The sequence below is a fragment of the Mus pahari genome, chromosome 10 (assembly GCF_900095145.1).
Source record: "Mus pahari chromosome 10, PAHARI_EIJ_v1.1, whole genome shotgun sequence".
Classification (NCBI taxonomy): domain Eukaryota; kingdom Metazoa; phylum Chordata; class Mammalia; order Rodentia; family Muridae; genus Mus; species Mus pahari.
This window is the reverse complement of record NC_034599.1, coordinates 13609780-13632308: the sequence shown is the minus strand read 5'-3', so window position 1 is coordinate 13632308 and position 22529 is coordinate 13609780. Positions and strand designations below refer to the sequence as shown.

Here is a 22529-nt window from a genome sequence, read left to right as displayed (position 1 = left end):
AATATACAATTTGAAAGTAGAACATTAATTTAGAGTGACCGAATATTACTAATCATGGTAATTTTTTTAGAATATGTGACTTCTTGTAATATACATGTACATAAATGTTTGTTCCTTTGATTTCAGAAATTTAAAATAATAATCAAAGGCATCTAAGATTTATGTTAGCAAATTTGCATTGATAAACATATGGATTTAGAAATCATTGCAACATTCTTCCTACTTTTCCATAAGATGTGTTATTATGCCGGGCGTGGTGGTGCACACCTTTTATCCCAGCACTCGGGAGGCAGAGGCAGGCAGATTTCTGAGTTCGAGGCCAGCCTGGTCTACAGAGTGAGTTCCAGGACAGCCAGGGCTACACAGAGAAACCCTGTCTCGAAAAACCAAAAAAAAAAAAAAAATGTATTATTATATTCAATAGCACATTTAACTTCTGTAAGACCATAGATGAAGTTAATCATGATGCTCACATTAGTTCCTGCACTCAGGCAGCAGAGGGAGGAAGGTCTCTAAATTTGAGGCAAACCAAGTTTATATGAGTTCCAGTCCAACCATGGGTACAGAGTGAGACCCTGCAAATGCTGTAATAGAAACTTTGATTATAATCAAGGCAACTGTATTAATTACTTTTCTTGTTGTTAGAACACTTTGCCTGAGAAAATTAACTCAAGGTAGAAAAAGTTTATTCTGCTCATAGTTCCTAGGTACAGTCTATCATCCTAGCAAAGCAGGGAGAGCAGGTCTGTGAAGCAATGGATGATGTTATATCCACAGGCAGAAAGCTGAAAAAGCTGGTGCTGGTTGTTCAACCAGGACCTGAGCACATAGAATGGGCACTTTACTCTATTTTATTCTTTCACTTCTCTATATGTTTTTATAAAAATACATAAATGGACTTTTATATTTTTCACCCTTATACTATACTTAGGAATCCACTTAGTGGATCTCAAGCTTCAGTAGATATAAGGATCAATTTCTAGGGACATCTGTTAGAAAACAGACTCCCTCCCTCAGATTCAGCAGATTTTAGGTAAGGCTGCCAAAACATATACCCTAATTTCAACATATTCTGATACAGAGAATCATGGAATTACACCTGACATTATTTTTGTTAGACCTTTTGCTTTTAGTACACAGCTTCATAATATTCTCATTTTCTTATTTTAATTTTATTGCTGTCATCAATTAAGCAATTATTAATTTTTTCTTTAAACTTGTGGTTGTGGCATGTACTGTATTTGACATATAAACATCAGTAGACTTTTTGGCAGAAGATTGTTGTCATTGCTTTGTTTATATGTTCATAGAATAGTGTGAATTAACAACTTTGCTTCAACTGCAGGAGAATGTGAAGATCCTACAGGAGAGAAGCATTGCTTACATCAATTCAGATTCCGCTATAGAAGGTACATCTTCTTTCATTGTCAAATACAGTGTTTAAAAAGTAAGTCCTCCCCACACCCCTGGAGCTTTGGGGACTGGAACACCAACCCAATAGTACACACGGAGAGACCCATGGCTCCAGCTGCATATGTGGCAGAGGATGGCCTTGTTGGACATCAGTGGGAGGAACAGCTCTTGAGCCTGAGTGGGATGCCCCATTGTAGGGTAATGCCAGAGCTAGAAGGCAGGAGTGAGTAAATGGATGGAGGAGCACCCTCATAGAGGCAGGGGGAGAGGGAGGGGGATGGGATAGGGGGTTTCCAGAGGGGAGACCTAGAAAGGAGATAACATTTGAAATGTAAATAAAGAAAATATCCAATAAAAGGGAAAAATACAAAAAAAAAAGTTCCATTTTCAGTAATTCATTTCTAGCTAGTATAGTTTTTGTTTCTTTGTTCTTCTTTTAGCCTGTCTTGAGACCAGAGTGTCATAGATTGCCTCAAACATGTCGGTAGCCATGACCTACATGCTCTATCCTCCCACCTCTGCCTCCTCAGCACTAGGATTATAGGAATGCTCCAGAGTGTCTGAATATTTTTTGATTTAATAATTTTTTAATTATATAAATTCAAACTTAATATATCTCAAATCTTTTTTCTATTTTTAAAAATATTTTATTAGATATTTTCTTCATTTATATTTCAAATGCTATCCCAAATGACCCCTATACCCTACCCCCCCCCCCGTCCCCTGCCCACTCAATTCCACTTCTTGGCCCTGGCATTCCCATGTATGGGGCATATAAAGTTTGTAAGACCAAGGGGGCCTCTCTTCCCAACGATGGCTGACTAGGCCATCTTCTGCTATATATGCAACTAGAGACACAAGCTCTGGGGGTACTGATTAGTTCATATTGTTGTTCCACCTCTAGGGTTGCAGACCCCTTCAGTTCCTTGGGTAATTTCTCTAGCTCCTCCATTGGGGTCTCTGTGTTCTATCCTATAGATGACTGTGGGCATCCACTTCTATATTTGCCAGGCACTGGCATAGCCTCACAAGAGATAGCCATATCAGTGTCCTTTCAGCAAGTTCTTGCTGACTTATGCAATAATGTCTGCATTTGGTGACTGATTATGGGATGGACCCCGGGTGGGGCAATCTTTGGATTGTCCATCCTTTTGTCTTAGCTCCAAACTTTGTCTCTGCAACTTCTTTCATGGGTATTTTATTCCTTATTTTGGGGAGGAATGAAGTATCCACGTGTTGGTCTTCCTTCTTGATTTTCTTGTGTTTTGGAGATTGTATCTTGGGTATTCTAGGCTTCTGGGCTAATATCCACTTATCAGTGAGTGCATATCAAATGAGTTCTTTTGTGTTTGGGTTACCTCACTCAGGATGATATCCTCCAGACACATCCATTTGCCTAAGAATTTCATAAATTCATTGTTTTTAATAGCTTAGTAGTACTCCATTGTGTAAACGCACCACATTTTCTGTATCCATTCCTCTGTTGAGGGACATCTGGGTTCTTTCCAGCTTCTGGCTATTATAAATAAGGCTGATATGAACATAGTGGAGCATGTGTTATTATTACCAGTTGGAACATCTTCTGGGTATATACCTAGAAGAAGTATTGCTGGATCCCCCAGTAGTACTATGTCCAGTTTTCTGAGGAACCGCCAGACTGATTTCCAGAGTGGTTGTACAAGCTTGCAATCCCACCAGCAATGGAGGAGTGTTCCTCTTTCTCCACAACCTCGCCAGCATCTGCTGTCACGTGAATTTTTGACAAGACTATTCAGTAATAACTTAGTTTTTAACTTTACTATAAGAAAAATAATTCATATCAATCATTAGGACTTACAACTGAGCTCTGGATCCTAGTTTTCTTGCTCTATTTTTGGTTTATATTTGCTTGTTCTGGATGGCTACTTAAAGTATCCATCACACTTCTTGTGGAAGAATTAGAGAAGTTTGGCTGGAATATCTCAAAACAAATATTCTGCAGAAAATATTGTACAGAAATTATTTTCTTCATAAAACATTTTCTTGAAAACTAAAGTAGCATTTTCCCTACTTACTGAAACTGCTTTTGAATTGACACATTGTATTTACCTCCGGATTTTCAGTGCAGTTTTGTTTATTGGCCCTGAAGCTGTTATAACATATAGCACGTCTAATATATTGAACTAAATTACTGGTTTGAATGAAAGAATGAATGAGTTCTCTAGTCTTAATGCTTTCTTTGGCACTGTCCCCTGAGAAGTGTTGCTACAAGGAAAATTGACTGCTGGCTGTGGGAGCTACAACCTCATCAACTAGAGTCCACCATTTATTTATCAGTTTAAACAATGCACTGCAGCCTTTCTCACTCCCAAGAGCATTTTGAATAAAAACCTGTTACATTACACTTGAAATAAGAAGTTGCAATTAAACATAAATGTATTTCATTTGGTTGCTGAAATAATACTTCTGTGTTGAAATATTTTTCAGGTAATTACACTCTTCGGGTTGATTGTACTCCTCTTCTAAACCAGTTGGTTTACAAAGTGGCAAGAGAGGTAAATGGCATCACTACTTTACAAGGAATGGATAGCACATCTGTCTTCGTTAGCTACATTTATTTTTAAATTTATATCAGGAAATTGATGAGGCAATTAAGTAGCCACTTATTTAATTTTGAGAAAAAATTGTAATAAACAACTTATTTCCTGTTGTCATTGTGATGATGCTAAGAAATGAAGTATTAAAAATAAGTCAAGGAAGTTAGAAATTGGTCAATGCAGAAATCATTGGAATTTATCACCGGACAGTTCACTGTATGTTGAGGTAGTGAGTAGAATGGACATTAGTTAGTCCAAAGGCAAAAGGGAGACTATCTGCAACTGGTGATTACACAGAAACCCTCAAAGAATTAAATTAAGCATATATTAAATGCTCTTGAGAACTTAAGGGAACTAAAGGGAGGCTGGGGAACGAGGAGGAGGGAGGATAGCCCACATCCAGCCAGAGTTCCTCCTATGCTCTGGGCAGGTGGACTCAGGAGGGCTGCAAGATGATTTCCACTCGGCCCCAGGTGGGCATCTAAGCCATTGATCCCACTCGATGGGGGAAGTGGACAAGGGGCAGCCCCTGAAACCAGGGGGGCTTGGGGCTACACCCTGTAGCCCTGGGTTATGGGAGAGAGGGGATTTAGGGAGAGAGGTTCCCATGCAGGCAAGAGTAAGCACAGTCGGCCTTGATGAACAGAGACAGTCTATGGTTTTAGAGCTTTATTGTAGAAAGGCAGGGGGATAGAGAGAAGGTGAAAAGAGAGAGAGAGAGAGAGAGACCGGCCATGACCAAGAGGAGAGAAGGGAGAAAAGGAGAGAGAGAAGAAAGGCTAGAGAGGAAGAGGGAGAGAGAGGAAGAGAGTGAGAGAAGAGGAGAGAGGAGAGAAGAGTGTAAGGGGAGGAAGAGAAGTAAGAGCAAGAGAGCTAGGTGGGGCCAAGCAGCCCTTCTTATGGTCTTTACTATTGCTAGGTAACTGGGAAGGAGTCATCCTGAAGGTCAGAAGCTTGAGACATGGCCTACGTGACTACTAGCCATGCTTCTCTTGTGGGGGCTAAGGGGAAGTAACTTGGACAGGAGCCAGTGTTCCAGGAGCATGAGGGAATGCCTACCATGCCATGTAGGTGAATTATCACCACTGTGGGATTCAGACTTCAGTTCAACTGGAGACCAGGCTGTCTGTGTGTAGCCCAATGCCCCACAACTTCCTCTTCTGTTTTTATAAGAAATGGGAGGTGGGGTCACTGTGTGACTGTATCATTTGTGGTGAAAATTTAGGGTGGAGTGGAAGTATCTGAAGAAAACATACAGCCTAGAGAAGTAGCAGAAAAAAGCCAGAGTAGTGAGGAGGGCTAAGGTGAGGACTGGGAAGGCAAGAGATTGTACAATCAGTTGATTGTTCCATGGGTAGTACAACTTGAGGGTAAAAACATCAGTTTTGAACAGCAATTAATTAATCTAGATAGACATTATGGTTTCCTCACTATCATGTAACTTCCCCCAAGTTCAGCAGCCATTTGGCTTTGGCAAGAGAGTTCATCTATAGCTGGAAGGTCCCAAGTCTGTCTTCTGTGGGGTTCAGCACATGTCTCGGGAGTCTCAGTTAGATGAGGTTTTTGGAGGAAGGCAGTTTTGTTGTCTGTAGGTCTCAGTAGTTGGTGGTGTTTCAGGTGAATCTGTGGCAACAGGCACTGTGTGGATATAGATCTGTAGAGTAATTGTAACAGAGGAGCAGAGCACCAGCAGGAGACATCTGCATAGGGGGAATAGCAAAAGTTATGCCTGCAATGGTTTGCTTAGGAGCACATCTCTTTCCTAATCTCTTCAATCTTGCCCTACCTGCCTGTTTTCTGCTAATATCTCTAAAAGCAGGCTCCCCCCCCCCAAAAAAAAAATGTGCTCTCTTTTTCCTCTTGATGGTAACCTTACCCTTTTGTTTAAACTTATTTCCTTGTTCTTTTATATTAAGGTTTCACAATAGTATCTTTCCTAAAAGCAAGTGAAAAGAGAATCTTTATGGTTCAATACTTCAGAATGTTTTTATGATCTGTACTGTAGTAGAAAAATGGCTCTTGTCTTTGCTGTCAGAGGTGATAAGAACTTTTGAACCAGTAAGAAGTTTTTATTTGTAGTCGGGTAGTGGTGGCACACGCCTGTAATCCCAGCACTTAGGAGGCAGAGGCAGGTGGGTTTCTGAGTTTGAGGCCAGCCTGGTCTACAGAGTGAGTTCCAGGACAGCTAGGACTGCACAGAGAAATCCTATTTCAGAAAAAAGAAGAAGGAGAAGAAGAAGAAGAAGAAGAAGAAGAAGAAGAAGAAGAAGAAGAAGAAGAAGAAGAAGAAGAAGAAGAAGAAGAAGAAGAAGAAGAAGANGAAGAAGAAGAAGAAGAAGAAGAAGAAGAAGAAGAAGAAGAAGAAGAAGAAGAAGAAGAAGAAGAAGAAGAAGAAGAAGAAGAAGAAGAAGAAGTTGTTTTATTTGTGAACCTTGTGCAAAAACATGAAATAAATATCGATGGCCATACAAAGACCCTGGGAGCTAACGTGGCTCTTCCACTATCCTGTAAACTAATTATTACAATTTCTTCCTCACGTGGTATCTTAGTTACTTTTCTATTGCCATAAAGAGACACCATGACCCAAGAAACTTATAGAAGAAAGAGTTTCCTAAGGGCTGACTGTTTCAGAGGGTAAGTCTGTAACTAACCATCATGGCAGCAGGCAGGCAGGCAGGCAGGCAGGCACTGGAGCAGTCGCTGAGCACTTACATTCTTACCTGCAAGTACAAGGCAGAGGGAGCGTTGTAAGTATAACCTTAAAGCCCACCCCAAATGAGACACCTCCTTCTTAAACAGTTCCACCAACTGGGAGGTCAAACATTGAAATATGAATCTAAGGAGGTATTCTCATTCAAACCACCACCCCTACTAAGTCAAATAATCAAGGTGACACTAGAAGGGTAAAGAAAAGCAGTTGCCCGACTCAGCAAGAAATGGAGGAAATCCTACTAATGCAGATAGTGCATCTGGTGGAAGTAGTTCAAATTGATCATGACTGAAGGCCACAAGGATGGGTTATAAGCCAGTAGTAGACTGGACATTATGACTCTAGAAAATGACGAGGATACCTACCCTTCCACCCACCCCATCAACCTTTTCCCCTTTTCTCACATTTATGCCTCTTTGAATCTTTAACCCACTGAGTTTAAACAGGGTTATCCTTATGAACATTGTTGTAGTAGTAGCCACTAGAGCTTGCTGGGCTCACCAATAGTTACAGAAATAAAGATAATGAGTTCTCTTCGTCCTGTATACATGAATAACCATGAACTTATTTCCCTTCCATTATTGACTACTTACGAGTCCTAGTCTTATGCAGGCCTAATGCAGGCAACTGCAAACATGATTATTTTAAGTTTATGCTATGACTTGTCATACCAAGGAAATAGCATTTTGAATTCTGTCTTAATCAGGCTTCTGTTGCTGTGATAAAGCACCATGACCAAATAGTAAGTTGGGGAGGAAAGGTTTTATACTTTCAAATCACTTTTCATCCTTAAAAGAAGTCAGGACAGGAACTCAAACATGGCAGAAACCTGAAGGTAGGAAGTAATTAAGAGGCCATGGGCCAGGCGTGGTTGCGCACGCCTTTAATCCCAGCACTCGGGAGGGAGAGGCAGGCGGATTTCTGAGTTCGAGGCCAGCCTGGTCTACAAAGTGAGTTCCAGGACAGCCAGGGCTATACAGAGAAACCCTGTCTCAAAAAAACAAAAACAAAAACAAAAAAAGAGGCCATGGAGGGGTGCTTTTTACTGGAGTGCTCCCCATGGCTTGCTCTGCTTGCTTTCTTATGGAACCTAGGATTACCATACCAGGGAGTGGCCCCACCCATGCATGATAGGCTGGGGGTCTTGATCATCAATCACTAATTAAGAAAATCCTCGACAGGCTTGCTTTTAGCCCAATCTCGTGAAGGCATTTTCTCAATTGGGGTTCCCTCATGTCCTATGACTCTAGCTTATATCAAGTTGACATAAAATTTGGCAGTGCAGATCTGTTCTCTTTATTTTCAGCTCTTACACTGATTCTGTGCCATGTTGCATAATACTCCTGGGATCTTGGAGTGGGAGTATAAGTATCCTCTTGTAGGATGATCACTTCACAGTTACTTATCCTCAGAACTTGGGGCAGCCATAAGCCTCTGTATTCACGGCCATTTCCTACTTAGAGAAGCTTTTTTGATCAAGGTTTAAAGTAACAATTGTCTATGGGTATAGGCATTAAAAATTTAGAGAGTAGTTTGACACAATGTCAAATTAGCAAAAGGAACCACAGGTTTGACAACACTTACCATACCAATCATGCATTTACCAACCTGTGGAAATGGCCTCAAATGCAATTAGAGAACTGTTGGTTAACCCCACAACCATGATGCCACTATTGCACTAGTGTGTAAATCTTGGTGGGTTAATGTTGAACCTTTCAGGTTCACAATCACATAAGACTATGGATAAAATTACTTTATGTCCTACTATGAAGATGTATGGTAGTGTCAGCAATGTCTCCCCATTTAATTCTGTTGCACAGCCTTGTTTGTTTGAATGAGAAATATTTCTCATAGTTTCTGGCTTTTGAATTCTCGGTCCCAGCAGGGCATGGTAGTGCATGCCTTTAATCCCAGCACTCGGGAGGCAGAGACAGGCGGATTTCTGAGTTCAAGGCCAGCCTCATCTCCAAAGTGGGTTCCAGGACAGCCAGGGATATACAGAGAAACCCTGCCTAGAAAAAAAAAAACCCAAAAACCAAAAACAACAACAACAAAAAACAAAAAAAAAATTCTCAGTCCCCACTTGATGGCACTTATTGGGGGGTTTAGGAGATGTGGCTTTTCTGGAGGAAGTATATTACTGGCAGTGGGCTTAGGGGCCTTAAGGTCATGCCCTACTCCTACTTTGCTTTCTCTGTTTCATGCTTGCTGCTCAAGACATAACTCCTCAGCTTCTGCTCCAGCTGTACTGCTTCACCATAGTAGTCTCTTAATCTTCTAAAACTGTAAGTCCAAATAGGCTTTCTTCTATTAGTTGACTTGCTCATGATGCTTCATCGGAGCAATGGGAAAGTAACTAATGTATCAACCAGAAGTGACACTAATCACCTATGTTGTTAGGGCATCGGGTGGGGGGGTGCTTTTTGCACTTTCCTGACCCAAAACCCATACGGCGATACTCCATCTTGGCACTGTGAAATACGTTCGTCTTTCTTTCTTTTAAATGAATTTTCTTTTCATGAAATTTATTTTGGTCACAGTTTTTCTGTTCCAAACAACGCTCAGATCCCTCCACCCTCCCAACTCTATCCCTTTGTTCTCTCCTCACCTCTCTCTTGCTCTCAGAATATAACAAGATCAAAATAAAACAACAAATTAAGATAAAAACAAATGAACAAAATAACAAAACAAAAAAATCCAAAGAAACCTCCAAAAACCCACCCAAACCAAAAACTAGCAAGCAAATAGAGCAAACCAAAATGAAAAAAAAAAAAAAAATCAAAGAAAAAGCACAGGAAACATGCACTCACAAAAGAAAACCTACAAAAACACAAAATCAGAACCCAAACATATAAGAAAAAATATCCAACAAAACAATATGAGAAAAAAAAAACCCTACAAAATATAATTAAATTCATCTTGAGTTAGCCATATACTGCTGGCCATCAGGCCTACCCTTAAGAGAGATTAATATGTACACAAAGACACCAGGGGAGAAAACTAATTTTTCTTTTGTAAGTGGGTATTAATTGGAGATAGCTTCTTTGTTAGGGGTGGAAGCTTGTGTTTGTTTCCCTTCTTAGCTCTGAGATTTTTGGTTGTCTTGGTTTCTAGAGTTGGCATTATCCACTTGTTATTTAAGGTATCTATCTCTATTCAAACTCTTTTTAAGATTTATCTTTATGTGTATGAGTGTTTTGTTTGAATGTCTGTATGTACACCATGTGCATGCAGTGCCCACAGAGGCCAGATGAAGGTATCAAATCCCTTGGAATTGGAGTTATAGAATGCTGTGAAATACCAAGTGGATCTTGGGAATTGAAACTGGGTCCTTTGCAAGAAAAGCAAGTGCTGTTTAACTGCTGAGTCATTCCTCAGTAATCTTTTATTATTATTATTATTATTAGATATTTCTTCATTTACATTTCAAATGCTATCCCCCTTTCCTAGTTCCCTCTCCGAAAGTCCCCTATACCCCCTACCCTTCGCTGTGCTCCCCAACCTACCCACTCCTGCTTCCTGGCCCAGGCTTTCCCCTGTACTGGGGCATATAATCTTTACAAGATCAAGGGCCTCTTCTCCCATTGATGGCCGACTAGGCTATCCTCTGCTACATCTGCAGCTAGAGACACAAGCTCTGGGGGTTACTGGTTAGTTCATATTGTTGTTCCACCTATAGGGTTGCAAACCCCTTTAGTTCCTTGGGTACTTTCTCTAGCTCCTTCATTGGGGCCCCGTGTTCCATCCAGTAGATGACTGTGAGCATCCACTTCTGTATTTGCCAGGCACTGGCATAGCCTCCACAAGATAGCTATATTAGGATCCTGTCAGCAAAATCTTTCTGGCATATGCAATAGTGTCTGGGTTTAGTGGTTGTATATGGGATGTATCCCCTGGTGGGACAGTCTCTGGATGGTCCTTCCTTCCATTTTAGCTCCGAACTGTGTCTCTAACTCCTTCCATGGGTATTTTGTTCCCCATTTTAAGAAGGATCATCCTGAGTGAGGTAAGCCAATCACAAAAGAACTCACATGATATGCACTCACTGATAAGTGGATATTAGCCCAGAAACTTAAAATACCCAAGATAAAATTCGCAAAACACATGAAACTCAAGAAGAAAGACCAAAGTGTGGATACCTCAGCCTTATTCTTAAAGAAAAAATACTATGTATATGTGCGTATACATGTATGTGTGTGTGAGATCTGCAATGAGTCCATTCTCTCCTTCATGTAGTTCTGGGGACTGCATTCAGCTGTCAGACTCGGGGGCTAGTGCCTTTGGTTGTTGAGACATCTTATCACCCATAGACTTTTTGCATTGCAAAAGTTATTTTTTTTAAAAAAAAATTATGTAATAGAATAATAGGATTTTGACTGTGTTCTTACATCATTATTAACCCTCCCAATCCTATTATATCCCTTTCCATTTTCATCTCATGTGAGTTCTACTATCTACCCATCTTTAGAACTCATCTCTAACCCTTAGTACCCCTTTATAATTTTCTAGTGTCTATAAACACTCTAAGTTAAATACAAAATTAAACTCAAAGGAAAATATATATATATAACAAAGAACTCATGGTATTTGGCTTTCTGGGACTGAATTATCTTATTTAGACTAGTTCTTCCCCCCCCCAATTCTGTCTACTTTCCTACAAATTTTATTTTTCTTTCGTGCTAAATGGAATTACATTTTATATATATATCCCATATTTTCATTTTTTTATTTCAGTACCAACTTTATTTTATTTATTTATTATTTCATTACTTCATTATTTATTTCATTGCCTGCTTTTTAAGTTGAAGGGCAGCTGCTTTGGTTCCATCTCTAGCTACTGTGAAGAGGGCATCAATGAACACAAATGTACAAGTATCTTTATTGTTAGGTGTTTGGGTATATGTGCAGGGCTGGTGTAGCTGAGTTAGATGCAGATCTAATTTTGATTTTGAGAAAACTCCACACCTGTAGCGTGTAAGTGTATAACAGTACTTGTGTATAAGGTTTCTTCTTTGCTTAAGCATAATTTAAAAATTCTAGCCGGGTATGGTGGCACACACCTTTAATCCCAGCACTTGGGAGGTAGAGGCAGGCAGATTTCTGAGTTCGAGGCCAGCCTGGTCTACAAAGTGAGTTCCAGGACAGCCAGGGCTATACAGAGAAACCTTGTCTTGAAAAACAAAACAAAACAAAAAATAAATAAAAAATAAAAAATAAAAACTCTAAATAATACTACTACTGACTTATTTTCTGGTTTGTCTGGTTGGATAAAAGGAATTTATTAAATAAAATATATGTACATTTTCTCCACTATTTTTACCTGAAACAATTTAAACCTTTTATTTAAAATGTTATAAAAAATGAAATTCCTTTTTAAGTAATTGGCAAAGTTACCAACAACAGCCATCATAAGTGAAGTATTTGAGCTAGGCTTTTTTTGTTTTTTTTTGGTTTTGGTTTTTCTAGACAGGTTTTTTCTGTATAGCTCTGGCTGTCCTGGAACTCATTTTATAGACCAGGCTGGCCTTGAACTCAGAAATCCCCCTACCTCTGACTCCAGAGTGCTGGGATTGAAGGCATGAGCCACCACTGTATGGCTCACTAGCGTTTTTTTTTTTTTTTTTTTAATCAGTTGCAAAATATATTTTGTGTAATAGAAAATGACACGTATACACGTACAGATAGCAATGAAAGTTGATACTAATGTGCACATGAGTTGTATTGGTTATATACTTGCTCTGATCCTGATACCCACTGATTGTTTTTCTAGATCTCCAGTCCTGATGATGGTTTTGAAAATAAATCACTTTATGAAAGCTGGCTGGAAAAAGACCCTTCACCTGAAAATAAAGAGTGTCCTAGGTAAATTAATGTATGCAGCTTTTCTACTCCTGGATAAATAAGGATTCCCCCTTTCCCTTGATTCTCCAAACATGCAATTCTTGGATGGCTCATTAATAATTTAAATGAATTTAATAAAGCTGTTCAGTCAGCTGCTGTTTTGCTTAGTAACCATCTCAAACACATTTTATTGTTGTTGTTTTGGTTTTGCTTTGCTTTTTTTTTTTAAGTTTATTTATTTTTTCAAGATTTATTTATTATATCTAAATACACTGTAGCTGTCTTCAGACACTCCAGAAGAGGGCATCAGATCTCTTTAGGGATGGTTGTGAGCCACCATGTGGTTGCTGGGATTTGAACTCAGGACCTTTGGAAGATCAGTTGATGTTCTTACTCACTGAGCCATCTCACCAGCCCTGCTTTGCTTTTTCAAGACAGGTTTTCTCTATGTAACAGGGGCCTTGGTGTCCTGGTTTCACTTCATAGACCAGACTGGACTTGAATTTACAGAGATCCACCTGCTTCTTGTGCACCACTGTAGCCGGCTGGCTTCAGACGTGTTTTTTTGTTTGTTTGTTTGTTTGTTTGTTTGTTTTTGTTTTGTTTTTTGAGGTGCAGTGTAACACAGATAAATATCATTTTGAAAATTTTCAATTAAACTGATTTTGGGGGTGGGGGTGGGGGCCTTGAGACATGGCTCAGCAATTAAGAATGCTTGCTGCTCTACTGTCTACTAGAAAACCCAAGGTCAGTTCCCAGCACCCAGAGGATCCAATAGCTTCTTCTGGCTTTGTGGACATCTAAACATCATGTTACATACATACAGGCATATACATATGAGTATAAATAAGATGATTCATGTGTGATTTTGCTATATATTATTCATTATCTGACACCCTTATGTAACTTTAATTTCAGATATGTAGTATTTAAATAATACTTTGTGTGATAATGGAAAAATTCAATGTATTATGTGTGCATGTGTTTGGATATGCATATGTATATATGTATTTGTGTGTGGTGTGTGTGTGTGTGTGCGTGTGTGTGTGTATTGTACATAGTGTATTTATGTGTGTGTTGGTGGGAACCAAAGGTTGATGCTGGGTATTTTCTTCCATTGATTTCCAACTTTAATTTTTTCCTTTTATAAAAAAATTATTTATTTATTTATTTATTTATTTATTTATTTGGTTTTTCGAGACAGGGTTTCTCTGTATAGCCTTGGCTGTCCTGGAACTCACTTTTGTAGACCAAGCTGGCCTGGTCTACAAAATCCGCCTGCCTCTGCCTCCCAAGTGCTGAGATTAAAGGCATGTGCCACCACTCCCAGCTTTATTTTATTTTTTAATTATATTTATATATGCGTATCTTTGTGGGTGCACCCTTGGAGGTTAAGTAAGTTGGATAAACTAAAACTGGAATTTACATCCAGCTTTGAGCCACCTGATATGATTTCTGGGAACTAAACTCATGTACTTATGTCCTCTAGAAGATTTATATGTGCTCTCAGTCACGGAGCCATCGCTCCAGCCTCTCGACCTTATTCATTTTCACTTTTTCATGGTAGATGATTCATTAAACCTGGAGCACCCAGCAAAACTGTCTGGTTGTGAATTTCCAGTACCTGATTGTCTCTGCCCCTGAACCCCCAACACTGGGATTTGAGATGTGAGTGGCTAAGACTGGCTTTTATGTGTACTGTGCATAGCAAGCACTTTGTTCACTGAGTCATCGCCTTAGACCCCTGCATTTTTATTTTATATTTAATAAAGGGACATTATCAATAACCACCTATTTGTGTGCTTTCCTGTAATTAGTTTAGATTTTTATTTTTTTACCTTATCTCATTCATGCTGTAGTAACTTTTTGAATTTATTATATGTTTATCCATTTTTATTACAGTATGATTTCTAAAACTAGAATTGGCAATTCCTAAAATTAGTGGAAAGTGGTAGTAGTTTATGACTTCATTCTGTTTTCTAAAGTTTTTTTTTTTAATTTTATTTTTTTAATTGTATATATTTTAATTATTTTTTTCCTCTTTTTTTGGGACTATAATTATTCCATTTCCCCTTTCCTTTCTTCCCTCCAGCCTTTCTCATGTACTCTTTTAAATCCATGGTCTCTTTATCTTTAATTGATGTTACATATATGTCTGTGTGTAGATGTGTTGTTTATGTTTTCAGGACTGGCCATTTGGTTCTGAATAACCAGTTGGTAAGCTGTTCCTGGGAGAAGACTATATCTTCTGCTTTCATCATTTCTTAGTTGTCTGGAGGTTTTTGTCTATGGTTAATCCTTCTTAAGCTTTTCTCCTTCCAATGTTAGCATATATATAGGTGTTTTCCATATTTAGGCAGCCATGTTGGTGAAACTTCCTAGGAGTAGATTTTCTGGCATTTCCTGTTCCTCTGGATCTTAAAACCTTCCTTTCTCCTTTTCCACAATGATCCCTGAGCCTTAGGTTTAGAGGTTGTGTTGTAGATATATTAGTTGGGACTGGACTCCCCTGTTGATCAAGAATTGTTTTCTGTACTGTATCCTATAACATTCCTGAAACTTCTTAAAATTTCTACAAGTTTTCTGGTCGAATTATAGGGATCTCTAAGTATCATATTATGTCATCTTCTAAAAGGGATAGTTTGACTTCGTTCCTATTTGTGTTCTGATAATTTCCTTCTCTTTCATTATAACTCCAGCTAGTGCTTCTGAATGGAAACAAAACATGTAACTTATGTCAAATAGTCCAGAGAGTTGTTTGTGAGTTTAGAAGCCTAAGGCTGAGAACCTAGCGGAACAGGCCTGGGGATGTCCAAGCAGGCCTGCTGTTAAAACATTCCTGGGGGGGGGCTGGAGAGATGGCTCAGCGGTTGAGAGCTCTGACTGCTCTTCCGAAGGTCCTGAGTTCAAGTCCCAGCAACCACATGGTGGCTCACAACCATCCGTAATGAGATCTGACTCCTTCTGGAGTGTCTGTAGACAACTACAGTGTATTTACATATAATAAATAAATCTTAAAAAAGAAAAAAAATTCCTGGGGCCGCCTGGCCATAGAGATATAAAGGGAATGCAGGAACATTTCCGGGCTATCTTGGCTTAGTCATCAGCCACCTGGGCCGGCACCTCCTTCTGCCCGTTGCCCTCCTGACATAGTTTGAAGTTACACATTAACCAGATGTTCCGTTGACCGAGATAAGCTTCCAGCCCTTGGGATTCCTGACACCCTGACTTGCACATACTGTTCTGCTGGCGTGTAATCATTCTGCTGATGTTTAAATGAGCCAATCGTGTGAAACCGCACCAATTCCTCCTAGCCCCCGACCCTCTCCCTATAAAAACCCCTAGCTTTCGAGCCTCGTGGTCAATTCCTCTGTCTCCTGCGTGAGATACATATCGTCCCAGAGCTCTACCATTAAACTACCTCGTGTGTTTGCATCAAGACGGTCTCTCGTGTTTCCTTGGGTGGGCCCTTTCCTGAGACTCAAGTGGGGTCCCCAAAAGGGGGTCCAACACTTCTAACACAATATTGAAAAGAAGTAGGGATAGCATAAATCCCTGAGATTCCTTCAATTTTTTTCTCCATTTATAATGATGTTGGTTGTGGGTTTGTTCTCTCCAGTCCCATTCATTCAATGACTTTTATCATCGAGGCATGTTGGATTTTGGCAAAGAAGCCATGCTGAATTTTCTGTATCTATTGAGATGATCATGTGATTTGTACGTTTTCTGTCAATTTCTTTGCCATATGACATATTTTGACTTTGTATGTTGAAACATCTCAGCATCTCAGAGACAGAGCCAACTTGGTCATAATGGGTAACATTTTTGATGCATGTCTGTATTTGTTTTACCCATATTTTATTGACTCTATGTTCATCAGAAAATACTGGCTTGTGGTTTTCTTCTGTTTGCTACATCTTTATCTGATTTGGGTGTTAGAGTGATACCGGCTTCATGGAAGGAGTTTCGGAACACTCTTTCTGGTTCTATTTTACAGAATAGTTAAGGTCGTCTTTGACACTCTTATAGAATTCTGTTTTGATCCTTCTTGCTAAGGACTTCTTATAATTGGTGGTCTTTTTATAACTATTTCAAAAATCCTTATTTGCTATGGTCTCTTTAACATGTCCATCTCTTACTGGCATAATTTTGTTGATTTAGATGAACACAGAAATGTATCCATTTCTTTTAGGTTTTCCAAATTATTGGAGTACAAGCTATTAAATTATTCCCATATAATATTCTTAGTTTTTGATGTCTGTTTTAATGTTTCACTGTTCATTTCTGATTTCCGTTAAATTAGTTCTGTTTTGTTTTTCTTTTTTGAGGCGGAGGAGTTAATAGGCCTAAGAGTCTGTTGATCTTATTTATCTTCTCAAAGGGCCAACTTTTCAATTCATCATTTTTTTGCATTATTTTCTCTTTCTTGCTTCCTTCCTTCCTTCTTTCCTTCCATCCTTCCTTTCTTTTTTCATCTCATTACTTTCTGTTCTGGATTTTATTATTTCTTGCTGCTGATTTTGTTTGTTCTTTTTTTTTCTAAATTAGTAAATGGCATCATTAAATAATTTATATACTTTCTGACTTTTGAATGTTAACACTTAGAGGTTTAAATTGCATAGAACTGCTCTTAGGTCCTAGGATCCCTCAGAGATTTTGTGGCATTGTGATATTTTGATTTTCATTTAATTCCAGGAATTTTTTTTATTTTGATTTCTTCTTGTACCCATTCATAACTCTTTAATATGTTGTTTAATCTCCATAAATTTGTGTATTTATTAGAGTTTTGCTATTGGTTTTAAATTTCTTTTGTCAGAGATGATACATGGAATTATTTCAAATTTTCTGAATTTGTAAGAATTTGTTTTGATCCAAGAATATGGAAAAAAAGTATTCCTGTGCTGGGCTAATTAAATATATTTTCTTCAGTGTTTTCATGAGTTTTTAATAGATATCTTCTAGGTCCATTTGATATATTATGTCATTTAAATTTGTATCTCTCATATTTTTGTCCAGATGATCTGACTATTGGAAAAAAGTGGGATTTTTTTGATATTCCCTATATGTACTATTTATGGATTGATTTGTGACTTTAATTCCAATAGTATGTTTATTTTATGAAGTAGAGTGTTCCAAAGTGTGATATATATATATATATATATATATATATATATATATATATATTTAAGATAGTAAAGCCTTCTGGACTAATTGTTCCCTTGATTAAAATGAAGTATCATTCTTTTCTGCTAAGTTTTAGTTTGAGCCCTATTTTATCAGATATTATGGTGTTAAGACTTACTTGCTTCCTGGTCTAATTTAATTGGAGGTTTTTGCTTGTTCATTTTGGTTTTTTGTTTGTTTTTCTCTGTCTTTTTAATCTAGGGTAGAATCTATTTAGTCTGAATATATGATGGAATATTTTTATTCTCTTTCAACTATGATGGATAGTTTTGCTGGAGTGTACAGTGTGATCTCTGGACTTATAATACATTGTCTTGGGCTCTTCTGGCTTTCAAATTTTCCAATTATAAATCAACTGTTATTTTTTTATATGTGACTCATGCTTTTTTTCTCTTATAGCTCCCAATATTCTCTGTGTTAGGTATATTTTGTATTTAACTTATAATATACCATGGGGTTTTCTATTCTGATCTTGTAGGACCCCCTCACAGGGACCCCAGGTCACAGGAGTCAGGGTGTCCCAAAGAACATGAGAGAGAGACATTATTGTTGCAAAAGCATGAGGCAGTTTAATGGCGGAGCTCTGGGCCGATGCATACCTCACGCAAGAGGTGGAGGCATCGATCACGAGGCTCAAAACATAGGGGTTTTTATAGGAAAAGGGTCAGGGGTTGGGAGAAGTTGGCGCAGCTGCACACAATTGGTTCATTTAAACAACCATTTAGTTACAGGTCAGTAGGATAGTACATGTAAATTGAAGCATCAGCAATTCCGGGAGGTCTGGGATAGTGGCTTGTGACTGGGTCAGCATGACCCTGGCCATCAGATGACCGATGAATCTGTCAAAATAGCTCAGACCAGTTTTTGTATTTTTCTCTATTTTATCGCCATTCCCAGTCAACTTGACCTCAGGAATGCCTTAACAAGGGGTTTGCCTGGACATACCGGTGCTTGTTTTTGTAAGAGTTCCAGCTNCTGGCCTTCAAGGCCTGCCAGGACTTGTTTACCACAAAGGGCCTATGGGTTTGTCTGCCTGAGCATGCCTGGATCTGCTCCGGGCCTTTAAGTTCCTAATGCTGCTCTATTTGTCTCATATTATTTGAACCTTGAATTTATACAATTTTCTTTTAAAGTTACATGAATCCCAGGCCTTAAATTTCATTTCCCTTCAATCTTACATATTTGTTGTTCTGTATGTTTCTGGTATCTATATGAGTATGTCTTTTCTTAGTTTGAGAAAGTTTTCTTCTATGACTTCGGTGAAGATCTGGTCTGTCTTTGATCTGGGATTCTTCTTCCTCTTCTAGTACTATTTAGTCTTCTAATAGTGTCTCATATTTCCTGTATGTTATTTTTTTGTGTTTTTCAAAATCCTTTTTTCATATAATTTGTTTCACATCTTGTCTTAGTTTGGGCTTTACTTCTGTGAACAGACATAAAAGCAACTCTCCCCCTCCCCCTTCCAAGACAGGGTTTTTCTGTATAGTCCTGGCTGTCCTGGGTTCACTCTGTAGACCAGGCTGGCCTTGAACTCAGAAATCCGCCTGCCTCTGCCTCCAGAGTGCTGGGATTAAAGGCATGTACCACCACTGCCCAGCCTCCAAAGCAACTATTAAAAAAATATTTAATTGGGTCTGGCTTACAAATTCAGAGGTTCATTATGATCAAGGCAGGAACATGGCAGCATCTAGGCAGGCATGATGCAGGAGGAGCTGAGAGTTCTACATCATCTGGAGGCTGCTAGCAGAATACTGCTAGAAGTCAGCCAGAATAAGAAACTTATAACCTACACCCATAGTGACACACGCCAACAGGGCCACACCTTCTCATCTTGCCACTCCTTGGGCCGAGTATAGAGTATATATATATATCATCACACGGCTAGATCTATTTTTACCTTGGAGCCCCAATCTTCTATTTTCTACTTGATTAATTCTGCTTATAGGGCTTTCCTTTGAATTTTCTAGCTGAGTGTGTGTGTGTGTGTGTGTGTGTGTGTGTGTGTGTGTGTGTGTTTTCAATACTGTCTTCATTTCTGCTATAGTCCTCTTAGGGTTTCTATTCCTGCACAAACATCATGTCCAAGAAGCACGTTGGAGAGGAAAGGATTTATTCAGCTTACATTTCCACATTGTTGTTCATCACCAAAGGATGTCAGGACTGGAACTCAAGCAGGTCAGGAAGCAGGAGCTGATGCAGAGGCCATGGAGGGGTGTTTCTTACTGGCTTGCTTCCCCTGGCTTGCTCAGCTTGCTTTCTTATAGAACCCAAGACTACCAGCCCAGAGATGGTACCACCCACAAGGGGGCCTCCCCCCTTAATCACTAATTGAGAAAATGCCCTATAGCTGGATTTCATGTAGGCATTTCCTCACCTGAAGCTCCTTTCTCTGTGATAATTCCAGCTTGTGTCAAGTTGCCACAAAACCAGCTAGTACAGTCCTCTTCAATGTTTCTCTTTATTGAATTTTGTTTTCAAAATCTGGATGGTCGTCATAATTTCAGTCAGTCTTACATTTGTATTTTATGAGGGATTACTCAGGCATTTATTCTCTTCAAGTTCACTGAGCTACTTCTTTCTTTTTTAAACCCTTTGAAATTTTGATGAAATTTATAACTGTTCTTCGAATTGCATTCTGGGATTTATCTAGGTGATTCTCACTAGCTGAACTGATGGATTCTCTCTCTCTCTCTCTCTCTCTCTCTCTCTCTCTCTCTCTCTCTCTCTCTCTCTCTCTATGTTGGGGGGCTACTACCTTGATATTTCATGATATTATTTGTATTTTGTGATGAGATCTGGGCATTGTGTTGGGCTAGGCCCTGGAGAAGAACGCTATTTATTTTGACTCTCTTGCTCTTTTCCCCTCTTTGTCTCTCTGACTCTGTCTCTTTCTCTGTTTCTCTCTGTGTGTTTCTCTCTGTTTCTCTCTCTCTCTCTCTCTCTCTCTCTCTCTCTGTGTGTGTGTGTGTGTGTGTCTGTGTCCATTCATATAACACACATTTATGTGGAGGTTAGAGGACAACTTGTTTTTCTTTCCCACCTTGCATTATTTGGGTCCGAAGATCAAGTTCAGGCTTTTTGGCAAGCGTCATTATCCTCTAAGCTAGCTTGTTGGTCCCTAAATCAGTCTTGAAAAAAAAACTTTAAATGTGTTTGTCCCATTATAAAGGTTTCATATGCTTTTGCAGCAGAAAATAATAGACTCTTTCTATACACAGCTTGAGGTGGACTATGAAAGTGGTTCATTAAGTGGTTTGAAACTTTCTGTTTATTAAATTTTTTTTTTATTGGCTACAGTGTTCTACAGTACTGCCACACTCTGGTCATATTCAGTGTAGCTTGTCACATTAATATTCTAGCAAATAATAGAAAATCTTCAAGATTGTTTATCTTATACTAATTCCTATAATAATTTGCTATGAAAATTCTTAGCTACTCTTGAAGTAGGATTCATTTTCCCATCTGTTTGACTTGGTACTATTTATTATTTTATGCACATATTCTATACCTAGAATCAATAAGCTGGGATCTGGGAGTGATTTTGAGGCTTACTTTCAACGACTTGGAATTGCTTCAGGCAGAGCTCGCTACACTAAGAACAAGGTAAGCCATGCAATCTTTTCTAATATGCAGTGCATGTGTTCACTCTTCATTACTTTAACAAGATATCTGAAATAATCATCTCATAAAAATATGGTTTTGGTTCATGGTTTCAATGGTCTGTCTATAGTGTTTGTCTTAGTACTTGTGGGATTGTGGTGAGTCAGCACATCATGGTGGGCAGCTATAGTGAGGAAAGCTGCTCACCTTGGAGCAGACAGGAAGCAAAGAGAGGTTAGAAGAGGCTGGATTAGCACTTACTCTTCAAGGGCGTTTTCTCAATATCTTTTTCTGAGAACCCTTCATTTTAACTATGAAATAGCAGTTCTTGTTATGACATTTTCATATATGTACACAAGGAACTGTATGATGCTTACTCCCTCTTGTACTTTCTTCATCCCATCATAATTCTCCAGTCCTTCATCTACTTTCATGTCTTTTCTTTATATTTAGATGTCTGTATATAGAAAAACCATTCTATTCTTATTATTCTCTATATGGCTTATTTTGTTTAATATGATGATTTCAAGCTCCATCCATTTATTTTAACACTTCTTAAAATGTTAAAGACATTTTAAGAGTGTCACACTGGGAGTACTTGAACTCACAAGTTTCTTTTGGTGGTATGGAGTGTGCAGCAAATATTCTATATGCAAACCATAGCAACATTTTACTAATATGAATTGTAACTGGCGTCAGTCAATAGATGTATGCAGGACCCAAGAATTCCAGGCATACAGACAGACTGCATGCTCCTGCTCCTTTGTAGACACACTATGCAGGGGAGCGGGTTGTTCTGTGAATTCAGTACCACTAAGGTTTTCCAGTGAAAAGGTAATTCATGCAGAAATTCCAGATTTGTACTGGTTATACATGCTACTCATTGAACCCTTTTCTCAAAACAAAATTTGTTGGAAAAAATCTTATTTTGTTCTGGGGATGTAGCTCAGTTGGTAGAGTGCTTGCCTAGGATGCATGAAGCCCTGGGATATGTTAGGACATCCCTGGAATTTAAGTATTTGGATCGAAACCAATGTGGAACAGAAATTCAAGGTCGGCCGGGCATTGTTGGTGCACGCCTTTAATCCCAGCACTTGGGAGGTAGAGGCAGGCGGATTTCTGAGTTGCAGGCCAGCCTGGTCTACAGAGTGAGTTCCAGGACAGCCAGGGTTAAACAGAGAAACCCTGTCTTGAAAAACCAAAAA

General features: G+C 38.9%; 1 protein-coding gene across 1 annotated transcript in view; it reads left to right on the top strand.

Annotated features, from left to right (window-relative positions):
• Naalad2 (N-acetylated alpha-linked acidic dipeptidase 2) overlaps positions 1-22529 on the top strand; it is an 86964-nt gene that overhangs the window by 50855 nt on the left and 13580 nt on the right. The window contains exons 14-17 of the mRNA XM_021206700.2: positions 1346-1409; positions 3880-3947; positions 12470-12561; positions 21237-21327. Coding sequence (XP_021062359.1) covers positions 1346-1409; positions 3880-3947; positions 12470-12561; positions 21237-21327 — 315 coding nt within the window. The remainder of the gene's footprint in view (positions 1-1345; positions 1410-3879; positions 3948-12469; positions 12562-21236; positions 21328-22529) is intronic.